This window comes from Lactuca sativa, chromosome 6 (genome assembly GCF_002870075.4).
Source record: "Lactuca sativa cultivar Salinas chromosome 6, Lsat_Salinas_v11, whole genome shotgun sequence".
Classification (NCBI taxonomy): domain Eukaryota; kingdom Viridiplantae; phylum Streptophyta; class Magnoliopsida; order Asterales; family Asteraceae; genus Lactuca; species Lactuca sativa.
Window position 1 is genome coordinate 59,575,268 of NC_056628.2, and position 19,750 is coordinate 59,595,017.

General features: G+C 38.2%; 1 protein-coding gene across 1 annotated transcript; it reads right to left on the bottom strand.

Annotated features, from left to right (window-relative positions):
• Positions 1-13,852: 13,852 nt before the first annotated feature.
• Positions 13,853-14,315, bottom strand: LOC111896643 (glycine-rich protein DOT1-like). Its single transcript, XM_023892614.2, has 2 exons — positions 14,135-14,315; positions 13,853-14,013 (listed from the first exon to the last, which is right to left on the bottom strand). Exons 1-2 carry the CDS (start codon positions 14,313-14,315, stop codon positions 13,853-13,855), a joined length of 342 nt encoding a protein of 113 aa, XP_023748382.2.
• Positions 14,316-19,750: the final 5,435 nt, after the last annotated feature.

The following is a 19,750-nucleotide window of genomic DNA, read 5'->3' on the forward strand; positions in this document are numbered from 1 at the left end:
TTTGTTATATGACTTGTAATGTATTCGTTTATGCTTATTGGTCTGTATCGGAACATGACACCCCGAGTTTTGATTATAATGAAAATACATTTCTTTTATGAAATGCTTCGGTAAACAATGTTTTATCATGTTTTGTTTTTGGGAACAAATTCCGCAACTCTTTCAAATCAAAAGGATTTACTCTGAAAATATTTAAAAGCATAAATGAAAATCGGTCTTTTCTGGCCGAGATTTTGGGGATGTCACAGTTGGTATCAGAGCATTAGTTTAAGCGAACTAGGAATTTGTTGGATTTCTAGACTTAAACTTAGAATGCTAAGTGAAGTTTTGAGATGCGTGTCTGTTATGTTTTAGACACGAGCACTAGTTTATTTTAGGAAAGTTGCCTAAAATGCTTTATGTGCTAAATGTTATATGTTGTCATATATGATATTATTTGTTCGGATCTATGGTCTGTTGCCGACCGGATCTAGAAACCTTATGTGTGTAGGATTCTAAGCGTACGTTTACGATATTAGAACTAGCATGTAAACGTTTCAGAGTGATAAGGATGATTTGAATATCTATCATGATTGAGGATCTAATTTCACCTTATTCGGTGTAGATCAAAATGGTGAGAACAAGAAGTGGAGTTGGAAATGCTGACGAAAACAGGAATCAACCACCAATGATTGAGCCAATACCTATCGTAGCAGCAGCACCTGAGCCAATAACCATGGCTGGTGTGCAATTGATGATTCAGACGATGTTGGATCGTCAGATGGATGAAACTAGACGGTTGCTTCAACAAAATCGTGAAGAACTGTCGATTCGTGTGGAAGAGCCTGAACTGAATGAAGGGCACTCAGAAGGAGGAAACTTCAGTGGGTCTATTGGTCAAGCCAACCCACCGATAGTTAGGCAAGATAACCATGAAGGAAGGAATGATGGAATGGGATGCAAGTACAAGGACTTTTTGACTTGTAAACCATCGACCTTCAATGGAAAGGAGGATCCGATTGGGGTTATGGATTGGATCTCCGAAATGGAGTTAGCCTTTATGACATGTGGCTGTAGAGGTAAGTTGCAAACTATCTATGCCGTGCGTCAATTCCGAGGTGGAGCTGTTCGTTGGTGGAACACTCTAGGGAAGACCTTAAGCCCTAGCGAGCCACTGCAATTGTCATGGGCAGAGTTCTTGGTGCAGTTCAAGCGCAAGTTCTGCTCGGCTCAAAATCTGTTGGAGTTGGAGAATAAGTTTTTGACATTGACGAAGGGTAGCATGTCAGTGGATGAGTACACCAATAACTTCACCGATAAGATGGAGTTTGCCTTGCGTATCGTTCCAGACGAGCTGACAAAGGTGGATCGGTATGCGAAGGGACTTCCATGGGAGTACGAGGTGCCGGTACGTCAGGCACTTACTCTAGAGGCAGCTATCTGGGCTGCCAAGTCTGTGGAGAACATGATCAAAGGGAGAACCACCGTCAAGGTTGAGGTTGGTGAGAAAAGGAAGTTTGAAGGAACATCTGGTTCCAGTAAGAAGAGTAAATTTTCGAAATTTGATTCGAAAAAGTTTGGAGGAAAAGGAGGCGAAGCAAAGTGGTGTGATAAGTGTAAGAAAAGGCACTTTAGGAAATGTAGCGAGGATGTGACCTGCTACAAGTGTGGAAAGGTTGGACATTTTTCCAATGAATGTCCGAACAACAAAAGGATGTGTTTTGGGTGTAATGAAGAGGGGCATATTTTGAAAGACTGTCCGAAGAAGAAGGAGGCAGCTAGGCCCAACATTCCACCAAAGCCGAAGGCAAGAGCCTTCCAGATGACACTTGAGGCTGCTAAAGATGAAGCTGATGTCGCTTCAGGTACCTTTCTCGTAAACGAATTACCTGCTCATATATTGTTTGATTCTGGAGCCAACTACTCCTTTATTTCGCATGAGTTTGGTAGAAAGCTAGCTTTGCCTGTTGATAGACTAAATAATGCTTTATTAGTCGAAGTAGCTAGTGGAAAGTTTGTACCTATTAGCCATCGTATGAAAAACGTCTTGATCGACCTTAATGGGAATAAGTTTCTCGAGGAATTATTGCCTATCGAACTAAATGGTTTCGACATCGTGTTGGGAATGGATTGGCTTAGCGCCAATGATGCCAAAATTTTGTGCAAGAAGAAGATAGTTAAAGTAAACCCGCCTGGAAAAGATTCATTTATGGTGTATGGGGACAAACGGCGAGTGAATTCTGGGATCATTTCTCTAATGAAAGCCAGAAAGTGTTTGACCAAGGGATGTACATCATATTTAGCATTTGTGATTGATGCTAAGAAGGAAAAGAAGGTGATGCAGAGCATTCCAGTGGTGTGTGATTTTCCGGAAGTGTTCCCCGAGGATCTTCCTGGATTACCACCTGATACACAAGTGGAGTTCAGAATAGACTTGTTACCAGGAACCACGCCAATTGCAAAAGCACCTTATCGATTAGCACCGACGGAGATGAAGGAGCTGATGATGCAACTTCAGGAGTTGTTGGACAAAGGTTTCATTAGACCTAGTTCATCGCCCTGGGGAGCTCCGGTGTTACTTGTAAAGAAGAAAGATGGAAGTATGAGAATGTGCATCGATTACAGAGAGCTGAACAAGGCAACAATAAAGAATAGATATCCGTTGCCGAGGATTGATGACCTGTTTGATCAATTGCAAGGTTCGAGCTATTTCTCGAAGATCGATCTTAGGTCAGGATATCATCAGCTGAAAGTAAGAGAGCAAGATATCGAGAAGACTGCATTCAGAACTAGATATGGACACTACGAGTTCTTGGTTATGTCGTTTGGACTAACCAATGCTCCGGCAGCGTTCATGGATTTGATGAATAGGGTTTGTAATCCTTTCCTTGATAAATCCGTGATAGTGTTCATAGACGACATTCTGATCTACTCGAAAAGCCAGGAGGAGCATGGCAGGCACTTGCGAGAAGTGTTAGAAGTTTTGAAGAAGGAGAAGCTTTATGCAAAGTTCTCCAAATGTGATTTTTGGATTCGTGAGGTCCAATTCTTGGGTCACGTGGTCAACCAAGAAGGGATAATGGTTGATCAAGCGAAGATCGAAGCTGTGACGAAGTGGGAACAACCGAAAAGTCCCACAGAGATTCGAAGCTTTTTAGGATTAGCCGGATATTACCGAAGGTTTATCCAAGGTTTTTCTTCGATTGCTACTCCATTAACAGCTTTGACCCACAAAGGAGCTACTTATGCTTGGAGTGAGAAGCATAAAGAAGCATTCGAGAAGTTAAAGAAGAAGCTATGCGAGGCACCGATACTTTCTCTACCCGATGGAGTTGAAGACTTCGCTGTTTATAGTGATGCGTCTGGTGTTGGATTGGGTTGTGTTTTGACCCAAAGAGAAAAGGTGATAGCATATGCGTCTCGACAGTTGAAAGAGCATGAAAAGAATTACCCGACTCATGATTTGGAGTTGGCAGCAGTAGTTTTCGCTCTGAAAATATGGAGGCATTACCTCTATGGCACGAAGTGCAAACTTTTCACTGATCATAAGAGTCTCCAATACCTCTTTAATCAGAAAGAATTGAATATGAGGCAACGACGCTGGCTAGAATTACTTAAAGACTACGACTGCGAGATACTTTACCACCCCGGTAAAGCTAATGTTGTTGCTGATGCTCTCAGTCGGAAGGTCAATCTTGAAAGGAAGAGGCCAAGAGCGTTGAGAATTGAAGTTGTCTCGACTATTGTGGAAAGTATAAAGAAAGCTCAAGAGGAAGCTTCTGAAAAAAATGACCGAAAGGAGGAACGTTTGGGTAAAACGTTGGTGTTTGGTACTAATGGTCATGGACTGAAGGTATTCCAAGATCGTATTTGGGTACCTAAGTCAGGAGGAATTAGGGATCTTCTGATGGAAGAAGCTCACAAGACCATGTACTCGATTCATCCGGGTAGCACTAAAATGTATAGGGACCTGAAACCCTACTACTGGTGGCCGACGATGAAGCTTGATGTTGCAAAGTATGTGGCCGAGTGTGTGACTTGTGCGAGAGTCAAGACACAACATCAGAAACCGTACGAGAGTTTAGAACCTTTGCCTGTGCCTATGGGTAAGTGGGAAGACATTGCTATGGATTTTGTCACTAAACTGCCCAGAACAAAGAATGGTCACGACATGATTTGGGTGGTCGTTGATCGATTCACTAAGAGTGCGCATTTCATAGCGGCCAGGGAGAAATGGTCTATGGAGAAGCTTGCAAATTCTTACGTGAAGGAAATTGTGAGGCTTCACGGTGTTCCGTTAACGATTGTATCGGATCGTGATAGCCGTTTCACCTCAAGGTTTTGGAAAAGTCTACAAGAGGAAATGGGTACCAAGTTATGTTTAAGCACAGCTTACCATCCGCAGACTGATGGTCAGAGTGAAAGAACAATACAAACACTTGAAGATATGCTGAGAGCATGTACCTTGGAATTCCTAGGTAATTGGGATGAACATTTACCGTTGGTAGAATTTTCCTATAATAATAGTTTTCACTCGAGCATTAAGATGGCACCTTATCAAGCTTTGTATGGACAGAAGTGTCGTACGCCGTCTTGTTGGCTTGAGGCTGGGGAAAAGCAGTTTATGGGACCGGAGATGGTTCATCAAACTGCTGAAAAGTTGAAAATAATTAGGGAAAGAATGTTAGCAGCTCAGGATCGTCAAAAGAGCTATGCTGACAAGAAGCGAAGACCGATGACTTTTGAGATTGGAGATTCGGTTTTGCTTAAAGTCTCGCCGTGGAAGGGACTTATAAGATTTGGTAAAAGGGGAAAGTTGAGTCCAAGGTTTATTGGACCGTTTAAAGTCCTTCAGAGGATTGGGAATCAAGCTTACAAGCTCGAATTACCCGAAGAACTGAATGGAATTCACAACACCTTTCATGTGTGCTATTTGAGGAAGTTCACTGGAGAAGTTCCCGATATAATTCCAATTTCTGAATTGAGAATTGATGAGAACAAAAGGTTGATTGAAGAACCAGAGGCAATTGTTGACCGAAAGACTAAGAAGTTGCGACGCAAAATGGTTGGATTAGTGCTTGTCCGATGGAAACACACGAATGGGCCGAATCTCACCTGGGAGACGGAGAGTGACATGTTGAGTCGCTATCCGCATTTGTTTGTTGATGTGTGATTCCGGGGACGGAATCATTCTAAGGTGGAGAGAATTGTAACGCCTGTGTTTCGGGCTTGCCATTTGTAGCAATGTAATAGTCTAGGTTGACCTTTGTAACCCATTTTGAAGTAATAAGATTGTATTATTTGAGTATTATGTGTTATGTGCTTAATTGCTTAATTATATGGTTTGATTAATTAAGAATAAAAATAAGCGTCAAAATTTAAGTGTAAAATAAACTTAATATCTTTGGTTAATGTTGTAGTAATTGAAACGAGGTTTCCGAATATATATAGAACGCCCAAATCTGACTTCGTATGAGGAAGTTATGATTTATCGAAGTTCCGGCTTAGCGATATACAGCCTGTTTTACTCGATTTGAGATCGAGCGGTTGTTAGCCGAAGCAATCTAAATGAGAATCGAAGATCTCATTGTTGGTATTGAAACGATAAAAAGTTAGGCGAGAACGGACGTCAAACGAAGAAGTTATGAATTTATAACGAAAGTTTCTGTCCCGGCCTATTAAAAATAATTAATAAAAATAAAGTCAAAATTAGCCGACGGAGTCTAAACGAAAGTCGTAGAGCATGGTCTCACCTTCGCGTGGATATAAAGAACGTCGAAAACGGAGTTCGTATGAAGAAGTTATGAATTTCCGAAGTTTATTAATCATTTTGTATTTATTTTTAATTCAAAATTCGGAAGCATTATCCGAAGGAGTCACCGATCTGATCCGAGGTACGCCCCGCGTACTCGAGTACGCCCCGCGTACTCCGAGGGATGTCGACACTCGCACTCGAGCACTTCGGATACGTAAGCAATGACGTTTTGGGCAGTACGCCCCGCGTAACGCAGTACGCCCCGCGTACTCCGAGGCTCCAGCCTCTATATAAAGGATCCGAAGACAGCCTTGATTTTTGTTCATTTTCTTCTCTTCTCTCTAGTCTTTTGCATCGTTTTTCGTGCCGAAGCTATCCCGAAGCCCCGGTATTATACTCTAGCCCCGAGGCAAGTCCCGAGATCCCGAAGATCCCGAAAAGTGCGGTTCCCGAGTCGAAGCTCTGCCCGCGAGAAGTTCGATTTTTGAGGAGATCTTCCAGATCTGCTGTGGATTACTACTTCTATAAGCCGTAGTGCTGTCCGATCATCTTCTGATCAAGTGAGTGTGTAGTTATTTTCTTCTAATACAATAATACGAAGTATTTTATATAAAAATACGTGCTATGTGTATATATTTGGTTGTGTTATGTGTGAATGTGTATTCACTCTCTTCTATCTTATAGATCTGCTTATTTCTTTATGAGATATGTGTTATGTGTGTGTGTGCCTCATCTGTTATGTGATATAGGTGTTGATTAAAGCATGCTATACAGGTTTTCTTTAAACTATGTATACAAATGTATATTTTTATCTACTAATATGTTGGGTAGAACACGGGTAGACAGTTGGTGTGTAATAAACAGATGAGAGGCCTCGTTGTTGTTTGATTGAGTCATCTAGCGGAGTTTAGATGACGACCACTGGCTATTCTAGACGGTCTTGTGGAAACATTAGCAGGTTCGCCACCTGTAGGTGTTAATGAACTTGGGTGTTCATTCGCTGTACTCCATCCCCCTCATGGTTGCCTTATTTGACTTATATTGCTGAGGTACCCCCGAAGCATGTGTTGTCGCCCCGATGAAATATTCTTAGGCTAGGTCCCTTATGTTAGTTGTTTTAGGGACATTAAAGTGAGAATAACGGGAATGGGTAATTGGGTTATTGTTGGTTGGTGAAAATTAAATATGATATTTATTGTGGGTTGAAAACCCTATATGCTCACCAGGCTCCCAAGCCTGACCCACTCAGTTTTAAATTGTATTACAGGTAGTGGCGGAAGGGCATGAGATGGATGAACCATCAAGTTGTTTTGTTTACAAGTCTGCATATGTTTATATTTGTTATATGACTTGTAATGTATTCGTTTATGCTTATTGGTCTGTATCGGAACATGACACCCCGAGTTTTGATTATAATGAAAATACATTTCTTTTATGAAATGCTTCGGTAAACAATGTTTTATCATGTTTTGTTTTTGGGAACAAATTCCGCAACTCTTTCAAATCAAAAGGATTTACTCTGAAAATATTTAAAAGCATAAATGAAAATCGGTCTTTTCTGGCCGAGATTTTGGGGATGTCACAGATACGCTTCGGAAAGCGTGGAAAGCTAAATCCAAGGTACATTGGGCCTTTCGAGATTCTTGCAAGAATCGGCCCAGTGGCTTACAAACTCAATCTACCGAACGAACTTCGTAACATACATTCTACATTCCACGTTTCCAATTTGAAAAGGTGTCTATCCGACGAGACTCTTGTAATCCCACTCGACGAGATCGAGATCAACGAGAGCCTCAACTTCGTGGAAGAACTCGTAGAAGTCATGGACCGTGAGGTCAAGCAAACGAAGCATAGCCGTATCCCGATTGTGAAAGTTCGCTGGAACGCCAAGCGCGGACCGGAATTCACTTGGGAACGCGAGGATCAGATGAAACTTAAATATCCTCATCTTTTTACTTAGTTATTTGTAATAATCTAGTAACTAAACTCAAATTTCGGGACGAAATTCCCTTAACAGGGGGATGATGTGACAACCCGAAAAACTTCTCGCATACACTCTTCAATTCTTTCCAATATTAGACTTATTTTACTATATAGTAGTACCCTTTAGAGTCTAATGAAGCGTTCTAAATGTGATATAATCAAGGTAGGAGTGTTAAAAAGGGTTAACTCGAAGTGTAGGAATCAAAAACCGGGCCAAACACTCCAACACATGGAGTGTGCGGCTACACACTTGAGTGTGCGGCCACACACTCTTGTTTGCGGCCTCACACCCTCCCAACCGCACACTCCACCTATATATGCCACACTTAGATCATTCTTGAACGCTTCCTTCACTTCTTCAAGCATAGAACACGAAAATCCTCTCAAGTATCATCCATTCTCCTTGAAGATCTTCATAAAAGGTACCAAGAACACCAAGATCTTCATCTGGCCGCACACATGGCAGCACACACCACCAAGCAGCACACATGGCTGCATATAGGGCCGCACACATGTGCTGGCAGCACACTAGGTCGCACACCTGGCCGCACACAGACATATAGTGTGTATTTTGGCCATACACCCTCTTGTATAGCCTTATAAACCCTCATACAATCATATATGATTATAACACTTCATTATAAGTGTTTACTAGTCCCTAAGGTGGTCCCAAAATCATCAATTAGTTGTTCATAACACTAATTAAATCCATATATGTACCAATATATGCTAAATAGGATTCGCGTGTGTACTCAAGTCACCACTTGGCACCTAGCGTCTAATCCAACATTGTCATCAGAACCACTCACTACAGGTGAGTTCATACCCCTTTAATTAACCTTTGAAATACTTTTAAATGTTTTAAATACTTTTATAGGGGGGGAATACAAGCTAAATACTTATAGTTATTACATCAATCACATGTGATTAATAACTAGAAAACCAATGATTTTATCACTGTTCAAACTGTTTATCAAACTGTTTTACTTCAAAATGTTTTACAAACTCTTTTACTTATCAAATACTTTTATTTAAACTTTATTATACTTCTTATAAATTGCATGTCCATATATGCATAGATATATAAGAAATGTTTAAAAGACTTAGGAAGGCCATCCGCCCTATTTCCTTTTCCTCGATTTGGATGTGGTCTGGTGGGATGTCGGGTAGCCGTCCGAGGGTCGTTTCAATATTAATTATATATCATATGTGAATATATAGACATAAAAGTACTTCCATATTCATGCGTATCAGTTACATCATTAGTAAGTTACCATCGGTAGACAGGTACCGAGACCAACTTTTGAGAAGATGGAGCGCATCCAAAACTCATCTTATTATTTTGATTTACATTATATTTTTGGTGTCTAAAACTGTACAGAACATGCTTGTATTAAAATTATATATTTAATGCAATAGATGATGTTGTTTGCTTGTTTACTACTACTGTGTTGTGATACATTACATGACGTCCTCCGCCCCAGAACGTTTCTGCCGTTCTCGGTTTTGGGGTGTGACATTGGTGCAAGTAAGGCATTTACTCACGAAGGTAGCAATCTCTGCTTTCATGCTAGGCCACCAGTATATAAGATCCAGATACATCTTGTCTGAACCTGGGTGGATGGAATATCGAGTGTTGTGCGCTTCGGTCATCACCAAGTCTCTGAAACTATCGTGTTTCGGTGTCCAAATCCGATCCATGAGATATAAAGCTCCGCCACCCTTAACCACCAAGTTCTTATCCATCCCTCTTAGGGATTCACCCGTCATATTTTTAGGTTTCAAAGCTTCAAGCTGAGCCTCCTTAATTTGTGTGGACAATTGTGAATGAATAGTCATAGTCAATGATTTGACTCTACGACCAGAGTTTTTTTTTCGACTCAGGGCGTCAGCTACTACATTGGCTTTGCCGGGATGATAACGAATTTCGCATTCATAATCACTGAGTAGCTTGACCCACCGTCGTTGTCTCATATTGAGCTCCTTCTGGTCGAATATATGTTGTAGGCTTTTGTGGTCTGTAAAGATAGTGCTTTTTGTACCATACAGGTAGTGTCTCCAGATCTTCAGAGCAAACAAAACTGCTCCTAACTCAAGATCATGTGTGGTGTAGTTGACCTCGTGTGTCTTCAGCTGTCTTGAGGCATAGGCAATGACCTTACCTCGTTGGATCAGAATACAGCCGAGCTCTTGATTGGATGCATCGCAATAGGCCACAAAGTCTTCTATTCCCTCTGGGAGGGATAGTATCAGTGCGGTGCATAAGGCTCGCTTCAGCGTTTGGAATGCTTTCTCTTGCTTCTCTTCCCAATCAAAGGCCACGCCTTTTTGGGTCAATGTCGTAAGCGGTTTCGTAATCCGAGAGAAGTTCTGAATGAACCTACGATAGTAGCCAGCGAGGCCTAAAAATTGGCGAATTTCTGTAGGCGTCTTCGGTGCTGACTAGTTCTCAATGGATTTGATTTTGGAAGGGTCCAAATGAATTCCCTCTTCACTAACAACATGACCTAGGAATTCGACTCTTCGAATCCAAAACTCGCATTTAGAGAACTTTGCATAAAGCTTCTCTGATCGTAATGTTTCCAAGATCTGACGTAGATGCTTACTATGCTCTTCCTTACTATGAGAGTAGATAAGTATGTCATCGATGAACACAATGACGAACTGATCTAGGTGAGGACAGCATACCCTATTCATTAGATCCATGAATATTGCGGACGCATTAGTCAATCCGAATGGCATCACTAAAAACTCGTAGTGTTCATAACGAGTTCAGAAGGTTGTCTTCGGAACATCCTCCTCTTGCACTCGTAATTGGTGATACCCGGATCTCAGATCTATCTTTGAAAAGTAGTTCGCCCCTTGAAGTTAGTCAAACAAATCATCAATTCGAGGCAGAGGATAACGATTCTTAACGGTAAGCTTGTTTAGCTCCATGTAGTCGATGCACATACAAAACGATCCGTCTTTCTTCTTGACGAACAAGACTGGAGCTCCCCAGGGTGAGAAGCTTGGTCAAATAAAGCCCTTGCTGTGCAGTTCGTTAAGTTGACCGAACAGTTCCTGCGTTGTCATTTTTGGAAATCAATTTATGTGTGGGTGTTCATCCCCTATAAATTGATTTGTATGTGAATGTTCTTGATGTATTTATTTTTGCCATTTTGAAACGAAAGAGAGAGAGAGAGAGAGAGAGAGAGAGAGAGAGAGAGAGAGAGAGAGAGAGAGGGTAATGTTATTTTTCTTTTATTTTTAATGAAAATAAAAATAATAAAATTAAAATAAATTAAAAAATAATTAATGAATGACATATTCATCATTTCAGGTTGGGTATGGACCAAAACGACATAAAAATGTAAACCATATGGACCAAAACCACACAAAGTATTCAAATTTGGACCACCGATGCATCCCCAAACTTTTTTGGGCCAAAATCACAGAATTTTGCTAACCATAAGGACCATTTTTGCAATTTTGTTCTCTCTCTCTCTCTCTCTCTCTCTCTATATATATATATATATATATATATATATATATATATATATATATATATATATATATATATATATATATATATATATATATATATATATATATATATATATATATATATATATATAAAAGATGAATTTTGATTTTAACCAAATGTTGATAGTCATCCAACTTTGATTTTATAATTTGTATTTTCCAGTTTTTTGCTAGGTTTTAAAAAGTTTTTATTTGGTTAGAAGAAGTTATAGTATTCTTAGCACATTGTAATATATGTTTTTTTTTTAAACAACAAAAACATAACATGTCTAGTACAAAAAAGCAAGTGATAGCATGTCAATTTAATATGTTTGATTTTGAGGAAAAAAATTAAAAAAGTAAATAAATACCAACAGCCAATCAAAACACTCATGTCCACTTTCTTTATCCTCTCTCATTTAGCTACCAGCTTGACGAATCATTCTTGACAAGTTGCTTAGCATAAGGTAAGAGATTGTATATAACGTTTCGTAGTATCCCTTACCACCTCCTTAGCATGTCTCACTCAATATGGCCTTAGTGACCATTGTGAACCATTTTCTAGAAAGAATAGTTTATATAATTCAATTATATGTGATAATAAACTCGAATTTACATTTATAAATAGTTAAATACGTTCCTTCTAGGAAGAATTATCTTTAAGCACAGAATTTGAACACTTCCTTTCCTTACAAAAAAACAATGTCTTTCTGTAAGTTTAAATCTTTATTTATTTACTTTAATCTAGTTACAATTATGAATTGACATTTCTTTGCTGGCTTCCAGTAAGCGTGGCCTACCAAAATAACAATCTAAGTGGGTTAACTTTTTGTTCATGTTTTCCACTATGAATATTACGTTGGAGCAAGTCTTAGTGTCGGCAAATAAAAGGCCACATGTTCATGCACCCAATAACAATACAAGAGTGACCTTACCTTATATTACTTACCTAACTCACATGACCCAAAGATTTTTTACACAATTTATAAGCTTTTGGACCACAAATTTTGTGTTTTTACATTGAAAACACTTATATATTTTTTTTAACTAGTGAAGTTTGTAAAAGCTATCAGATATAAACCAGCAACAAAAAAAGATAACTAACATTAAGTTTTTTTAATCAAGAAAACTCTTTTTCAAAATGAAATGGCTTAGAAACTAACAAGAACATAGATAAATTATGAAGTTATAAAAACATAAAAAGGACATGCAACCATACAATCCTTCTAAAACTAAACTTTCTACTTCTATTGTTAAAAAACAAACAAACAAACGGGACAATGTCATCAAAGGTAGCCGATTATTAGGTTTTAGCCGTTCCAAACAAGTTATGAAACCACCACAATATCCAAAGGGGTTGGCCAAAAAGACACCCAATTTTACCATATAGACACCCTAATTTATTTTTGAAATATTTTTAATGGTTGAAATTGTATTGTTTTCCAAAAAAACTATTATATGTAGTTAACCATAGGTTGACTTTTTAAAAGGTATTCAATGGGTGTCTTATTAGCAACACACTATCCAAATTGTCGTAACAATGACCGCATTGAAACCTTTTCTTTAGCCACCCTTAAGGTTGGAACTATCATCGCACAAAATCCAAGTATCCAAATTCAAAACGAAAGGGAAATCAATACCCCCGACATCTTGCAATAAGACGCCAAATATCCACAAGATCCAAGCAAAAAAAGAAACAAATGCCTTAGGGTTTCTTGGGCCGATCCACAAATAGGAAAAATTGTAGAGTCCAAATCAATACATTTATTAGACAAGTTAACCACAGGTGGGAATCCAGTTCAAAGTTATCCTCCAAAGTAAAACATTGAGCTTAATAGGAACTAAAGTGTTTCATTTAGTAGCCACCTCACTAGTAACCAAGGTGCCACTATCAATGAAAGATATAACCATTGATTCTCTTGAACCCCACCTCTCTGGTGTTTAGGTATAGACTATGGCCGAGTTGAAAGATTTACACACTTCTCCACAAGGTCATATTTACAGTTACCAAGAACATAAACATGATGGTATTTTGTTTCTTATCAAGCCAAGCCAAGTGTCCACCAAAAATTGGTGTTTTTACCATTACCTGCTTTAATAGAGAAAAATTCATTCAGGTTAATTCCTTTGGAATGGAGATGAGAGATAGCGTGCATTATGTTAATCCATGAGTTATTCGAAACACCATTCACGAGGGTAATTTAAAATACATTTTAAAATCATTGATTTTCACCAAGATAACTTTAGAATTTTAAATGTAGAAAGTAAACGGTCCCCACTACAAAACATATTTAATTGTTTTAAAATGGTGAGGAAGAATCAATTAATATCTTACATAGTTTAAGCAAACAATATAAACAATTGTTTTCTTAAAGTCCCTGCCAACTTCAATTCATATTCTCTACCGTATGGTTTGGTTCGCTGGAATCTATTGAAATTGAAAGGAATTGGAATCTAATTCCATCACTTTCCTTTGTTTGGTTTAAGCTTTCATGAGGAATTGAATTCCTAAATGAGTCAAATTTTCCTTTCAACGAGGAAAAATAAATTTCATCCAAAAACTTAATGAATTAAAATTTCTTTTAAGTGAGAATGTTGAATGTTATCATATTATCCATTTTACTTTCAACGCTACATATGAAACCCCTCTGTTGCCACCAACACCACCACCCGCCACCCACCCCCACCCCCACTGTCACCCACCATCACCACCTCCGCCACCTCAAAGACCACCACCTTCCACTCATTAGCACCGTCACCTCCACTATCATCGACCACTGCCACCGTTATCACTACCTCCACCACAACCACCACCACACATCACCGTTGTCACCACCCGTTACACACCACCTCTACCACCACCGCCGCCGCCGCCACAACTACCCACCATCACCACCTATACCACCACACTACCTTCCACCTCCACCACTACGACCATGCCATCACCGACACCATAACCTCCGCCACCACCACCACCAACACCTTCACCACCACCTTCATCACCACCACTGTTACTACCACCATTGCCACATCCACCACTACACCACCCACCACCTCTGCCACTACTCATGACCGCCAACATCACCATCTCCATCACAATTACTACCGCCACCACCGTTATCACCTCCGCCACTGCCCACCATCACCTCTGTCGCCATCACAATTACTAATTTTATAATTTATATAATATATTTTTACGTATAAGTTATAAAACAAAGTAAAAATAAGCAAAGAAAATGACAATTTTGTCATTTTATATTATTTTAGTTCCATTTTCTACCAACTAAACATAATATGGAACTGGATTCAAATTTCATTCCCGACAACCAAACAGAATATGGAATTTGATTCCAATTCTCGACAGATTCCAATTTCTTAAGAGATTCTCATTCCTTCAAAAACATTCTGCGAACCAAACGTCACCTAAGTTTTCTATATAAACAATTGTTTTCTTAAAGTCCCTGCCAACTTCAACTCATATTCTCTAAGTTTTCTATATGAGAGCATGTTAAAATAAGTTAGGCAATGCATTGGCTAGTGAGAATACTCAAAATTGTTAAGTAAATAATGATAATTATTAAACTCGATTCAAACCTCCAAAATCAATATAAAACTAACAAAATGTCGAAAAACTCAAAAATATCAAATCAAAGGTACAATATACCAAAATTCAAGTCAAAGGGTTTGATAACCCATTATCCAAAGACAAAAGGTTTATTAATCCATAATCCAAAGCTATAGTGTTTAATAGCTAATAATCCATTATCAAAGGGTTTAATAACTTATAATCCAAACATACTCAAATACTTCTAAAAGTGTTAAACAATGATTAGAAAAGATTACATAACAATAAACATCAAAAACGGAAACCAAGGAATAACTCTACATAATCATTATGTAATGCATGCATCAATTACTAAACCATGTCAATCTTATTCGCCGGAACTCACCAATAGATGGTTAAATCCTCTAGCTCGTGAGTACATCCTCATCTTTTTCTTATTTACAAACTAGACACTAGTGAACCATCAACAAGGGGTAGCCGTACACGATTGTAAAAATGAAGAATATCTAGAAATATATTCATACACTGGTATCTCAGCACCTGATTATCAAATCTACATGGATATCATAAGTGTGCCTACAGTCTCTCATCCTAAATGGTAAATAACTAGTAAGTCTAAGGTTAGCCAAAGTGTCCAAAACTTAGTTCATGACTTATTAAATCATACCATATGATATAATCACTAGTTATGCTTTCTTTAATTATTATTTTCACAAAAAAAAATTATTCCCTAATTAAAATACAATCGTTGATTAATTATTAATAATAAATATTCAAAATGTGCCAACTTGATAAAGGTGTGACCCTATAGGATCATATGTTATTAGCAATATCATTCAATAATCATTCTTGAGCATATATATCCAACATACCATGGTTGAGAAAAGGACTGGAAAAAGGGTTAAGACTTTGACGACTGATGATGGATTGGAGTTCAGCAATGCTTCGTTTGATAACTTCTTCAAGCAAGAAGGTATAGTGAGGCACCGTAATTTACGACACACACCACAACAAAATGGAGTGGCGAAACGGATGAACAAAAACTCGTGCAGCGTTCTAGGTGCATGCAAATATTTACTAATTTATCCAAGCAATTATGTTGAAGTAGTTAACATTGCTTTCTAACTGGTGAAAAGATCACCATCAACCGTTATAGACTTGAAGACTCCTAAATAGGTATGGTCTGGAAAACCATCTGACTATTATGGTTTACGTATATTTGGATGTGCCACAATGATCATTTGAATGATTGTAAACTTGAGCCAAGGGCAATGAAGTGCATATTTCTAGGATATGCTACAGGTGTAAAATGGTATCGATTGTGGTGTACAGAAGACGGAAGAAATCCTAAATTTATCATGAGCAGAGATGTAACCTTTGATGAATCTGTCATGGGTAACCATGGAGAAGGTAATACAAGTCAAAAAGGGAACAAAGATCTGGGTGCTAACCAAAAGGTGGAGTTTGTATCTCAAACTCCATAAAGAGTTGTCATAAGTGATGAAGAGAAAGGTGGAAATTAACAACCTAGACAAGATGAAACGTAAAATGATCCTTTTTTTTCAGTCGGCGAGTCCATTAGAGAAAAAGACATGTAAAATGATCCTATTTATTCCGAGAGGCAATAGTTCTGAGATGAAAAACAATTTTGAATTTGGAACTAATTTTCCTTCTGATGTTTCCATCAGAGAGTCCAAGCCTCATGAAAGAACTGAGGATCAGGTATAATCATACCCATTTTGTTCAAAAAACCATTGAATTTGGTTTCGTCTAATGCCTTAGTAAAGACATTAGCAATCTCATCGTCAGATGGAACAAAAAAAAAGTTTGATGTTACCATTTTAAACATGATCTTTAATAAAATGGTACCGAATATCGATGTGCTTCGTCATAGAGTGCTGAATTGGATTGTGTGAAATAGCAATAGCAATTTAAGAATCACAATAGATTGGAATTTGTTGAAACCGGTAGCCATAATCCAGGAGCTGAGATTTCATCTAGAGAACTTGAGATGTTCAACTAGCAGCAAAATGTATTCCAATTCGACTGCTGAAAGTGCAATGCAGTTTTGTTTCTTAGATGACCAACTAACCAAACGACCACCTAAAAATTGACAGCCACGAGATGTGCTTTTTCTGTCCAATTGAAGACCACCATAGTTTGTATCAGAATATGCTTGAAGTAGGAAACTGTCATTTGTTGGTTACCAGATTTCGAGATTCTTTGTACCTTTGAGGTATCAGAATATTTTCTTAACAGCCAAAATATGAGACATCTATGGATTGACTTGAAATCTGGCACACAAACATGTTGAAAACATGATGTCCGGACGACTTGCTGTGAGATACAGTAGGGATCCAATCATTCCTTTGTAATTATTTTCATCAACTGCTACACCTGAAGAGTCCGAAAAGATCTTGTGTCCGAAACACATTGGTACCTTGGCTGACGCACAGGTGTCCATTGAGTACTTTTTGAGGAGTTCTGAAATGTACTTCTCTTGGTGAATGAAAATTCCTCTATTGGTCTGTTTGACTTGGAGACCAAGGAAAAAACTCAATTCACGAGTCATACTCATTTGAAATCTACGGACCATTAATTAGCAAAGTCAGCAACCATCGATGAATCGGTGGATCCGAAAATGATGTCGTCAACATAAATTTGGACAAGCATGAGATGTTTTTCATTTGACCTTCATAACAGAGTAGGATCTAGAATTCCTCTTTGAAAAGCTGATCGCTTGAGAAATCAGTGAGGGTCTTGTACCATGCGCGAGGAGCTTGCTTGAGGCCATAAACAGCTTCCCTGGAGTTTATAGCAGTAGTTCGGATATGATAGATTAACAAAACCGGGAGGCTGTTGAAGATACACTTCAATATCAAGTTCACCATTTAGAAAATCACTTTTGACATCCATCTGGTAAACCTTAAAGCCTTAGTAAGCAGCATAATCAAGAAATATTCTGATAGCTTCAAGACGGTCAACAGGAGCAAATGTCTCATAGTAGTTAAGCCCATCAATCTGTGTAAATCCTTTAGCCACCAATCTTTCTTTGTTCCGAATATTGACTCCTGCATCATCTAGTTTGTTCCGAAACACCCATCTTGTCACACCCCAAAACCGAGAACGGCGGAATATGTTCTGGGGTGGAGGACGTCATGTACAGTATCATAACAATTGCATAATAGTAAAAACAACAGACAACAACCATTTCATTAATATAGTGATTATAAATACAAACGTGTTCTGCACAGTTAATAGACACCAAAATTATAAACAAAAATAAAAGATGAGTCTTGTATACGCTCCATCTTCTCAAAAGTTGCACCAGTACCTGTCTATCCTTGACCTGAGGATACAAGTTATTTTGAAAACGAGTATCAGCATAAAGCTGGTGAGTTCATAAGAATTTAGTGTCGTTGTTTGTATAAAAGTGTTTACAATCATGTAATGTAAAAGCTGTAATTACTGTTTGAGTATGGAAGAAATCCCTAGAAAATCCTATATTTTCCAAAATTGAGCATTTGTAAGTTAAATCCGTCAAGTCTGTAAAAGTATTTCCATTGAAACTTTCAGTTATAAAAATAGGGTATAAATTCCATTCAAGTAACATAGATGAGGAAAAGTATTGCTGGTTGGCTGTAGTAGTGTTTCAAACTTCAATATATATTTATTTACTTCGGGAAGTTAGCTTAGACTTTAAGTCTTAGTGTGTTAATTTGGATATGGATGTGATCTCTCATGTAACCAAACTGAGTGATGATAGCGGGTCCGATGACCTTCCCGGTCATACGTAGTGTAGTGATATAGTGCCACCCCTGGGCCTAGTCGGCTCGGATTATAGTTAACAGTCGGGATGTAATAGCGTCCGTCCTATATAGATCTATACATGTAGTGTTGCTTTCCTTCCGGGAAGCTCTGGTTACATGGTATTTGCATGGTAGAGTGTCGTATAGAGGGATAGTGTGTTATATTCTGGATTAGCGTATTCTCTTGTATTATAATGTAGTAAACTTTTAGTATAGTATATAGAGTGTTCTCTTTAACGTGCATTAACTTGTAATAGTAGTAATTATAGTGAGTATCATAGTAATAAAGGTAACGAGCAGTAGTCTTAACTATACCTATTATAGTTAAATAGAGTGTGGGATTGCAAGCCTTTGATTTACAAAGGTATTGAATAAGATGAAGACTTTCATATCTAACACAAATATATATGATATATAACTAAGAATTCAACGACAGTCGGACGGATAACAGTATACCCTAAGACCACAATCAAACAAGAACAGGAAATAAGTCGAGTTATCGGTCCTAAGTCCTTCAAGTCTTACTTATATAAATATATTGGTGTAGATATAGTTTAAAAGAAAAGTAATTTAAAAGCAGCTTGAAAATATTTTTAATAACAATTTAATATAGAAAATGCATTTGATATTTATCTAAAACAATTTTATTGACAAGTAGCTAAAAGTATAGAAAATCCTTTTTGGTTGCAAGTTATAAATCACATATGATTGGATACTAAAACTTGTTGCATTTAACTTTTATTCCCCCCCCCCCCCCCTTAAAACATGTAAAAACATTTGAAAAGATTAATTAAAGGGTATGAACTCACCTGTAGCGAGTAGATCGGGTGGAAGTGTCGGATGAGCGTTTAGTGTCAAGTAAAGACTTAAACACACTCTATGACCCTAGTAACATATGAAGACATATGTTTACAAGTAATTAGTGATTAAGACACTAATTAAACACATATAGACATCCTAATGCGAAGAACAACTCTTTGGTCAAGTGTTAGAAGGCTATTGGGTTGCAAGGAAGGAGTTTTAGGCCTCACTATGGAGTTTACTCCTCACATACTCACCTTAGGTGATTTTACGGCTGAGGGACCACCTTCCCCATGAGTTTACGACCGTAAAGTCATGGGAGGAGTGTATTTGTGTGTTTTCAAGTCTCTTATG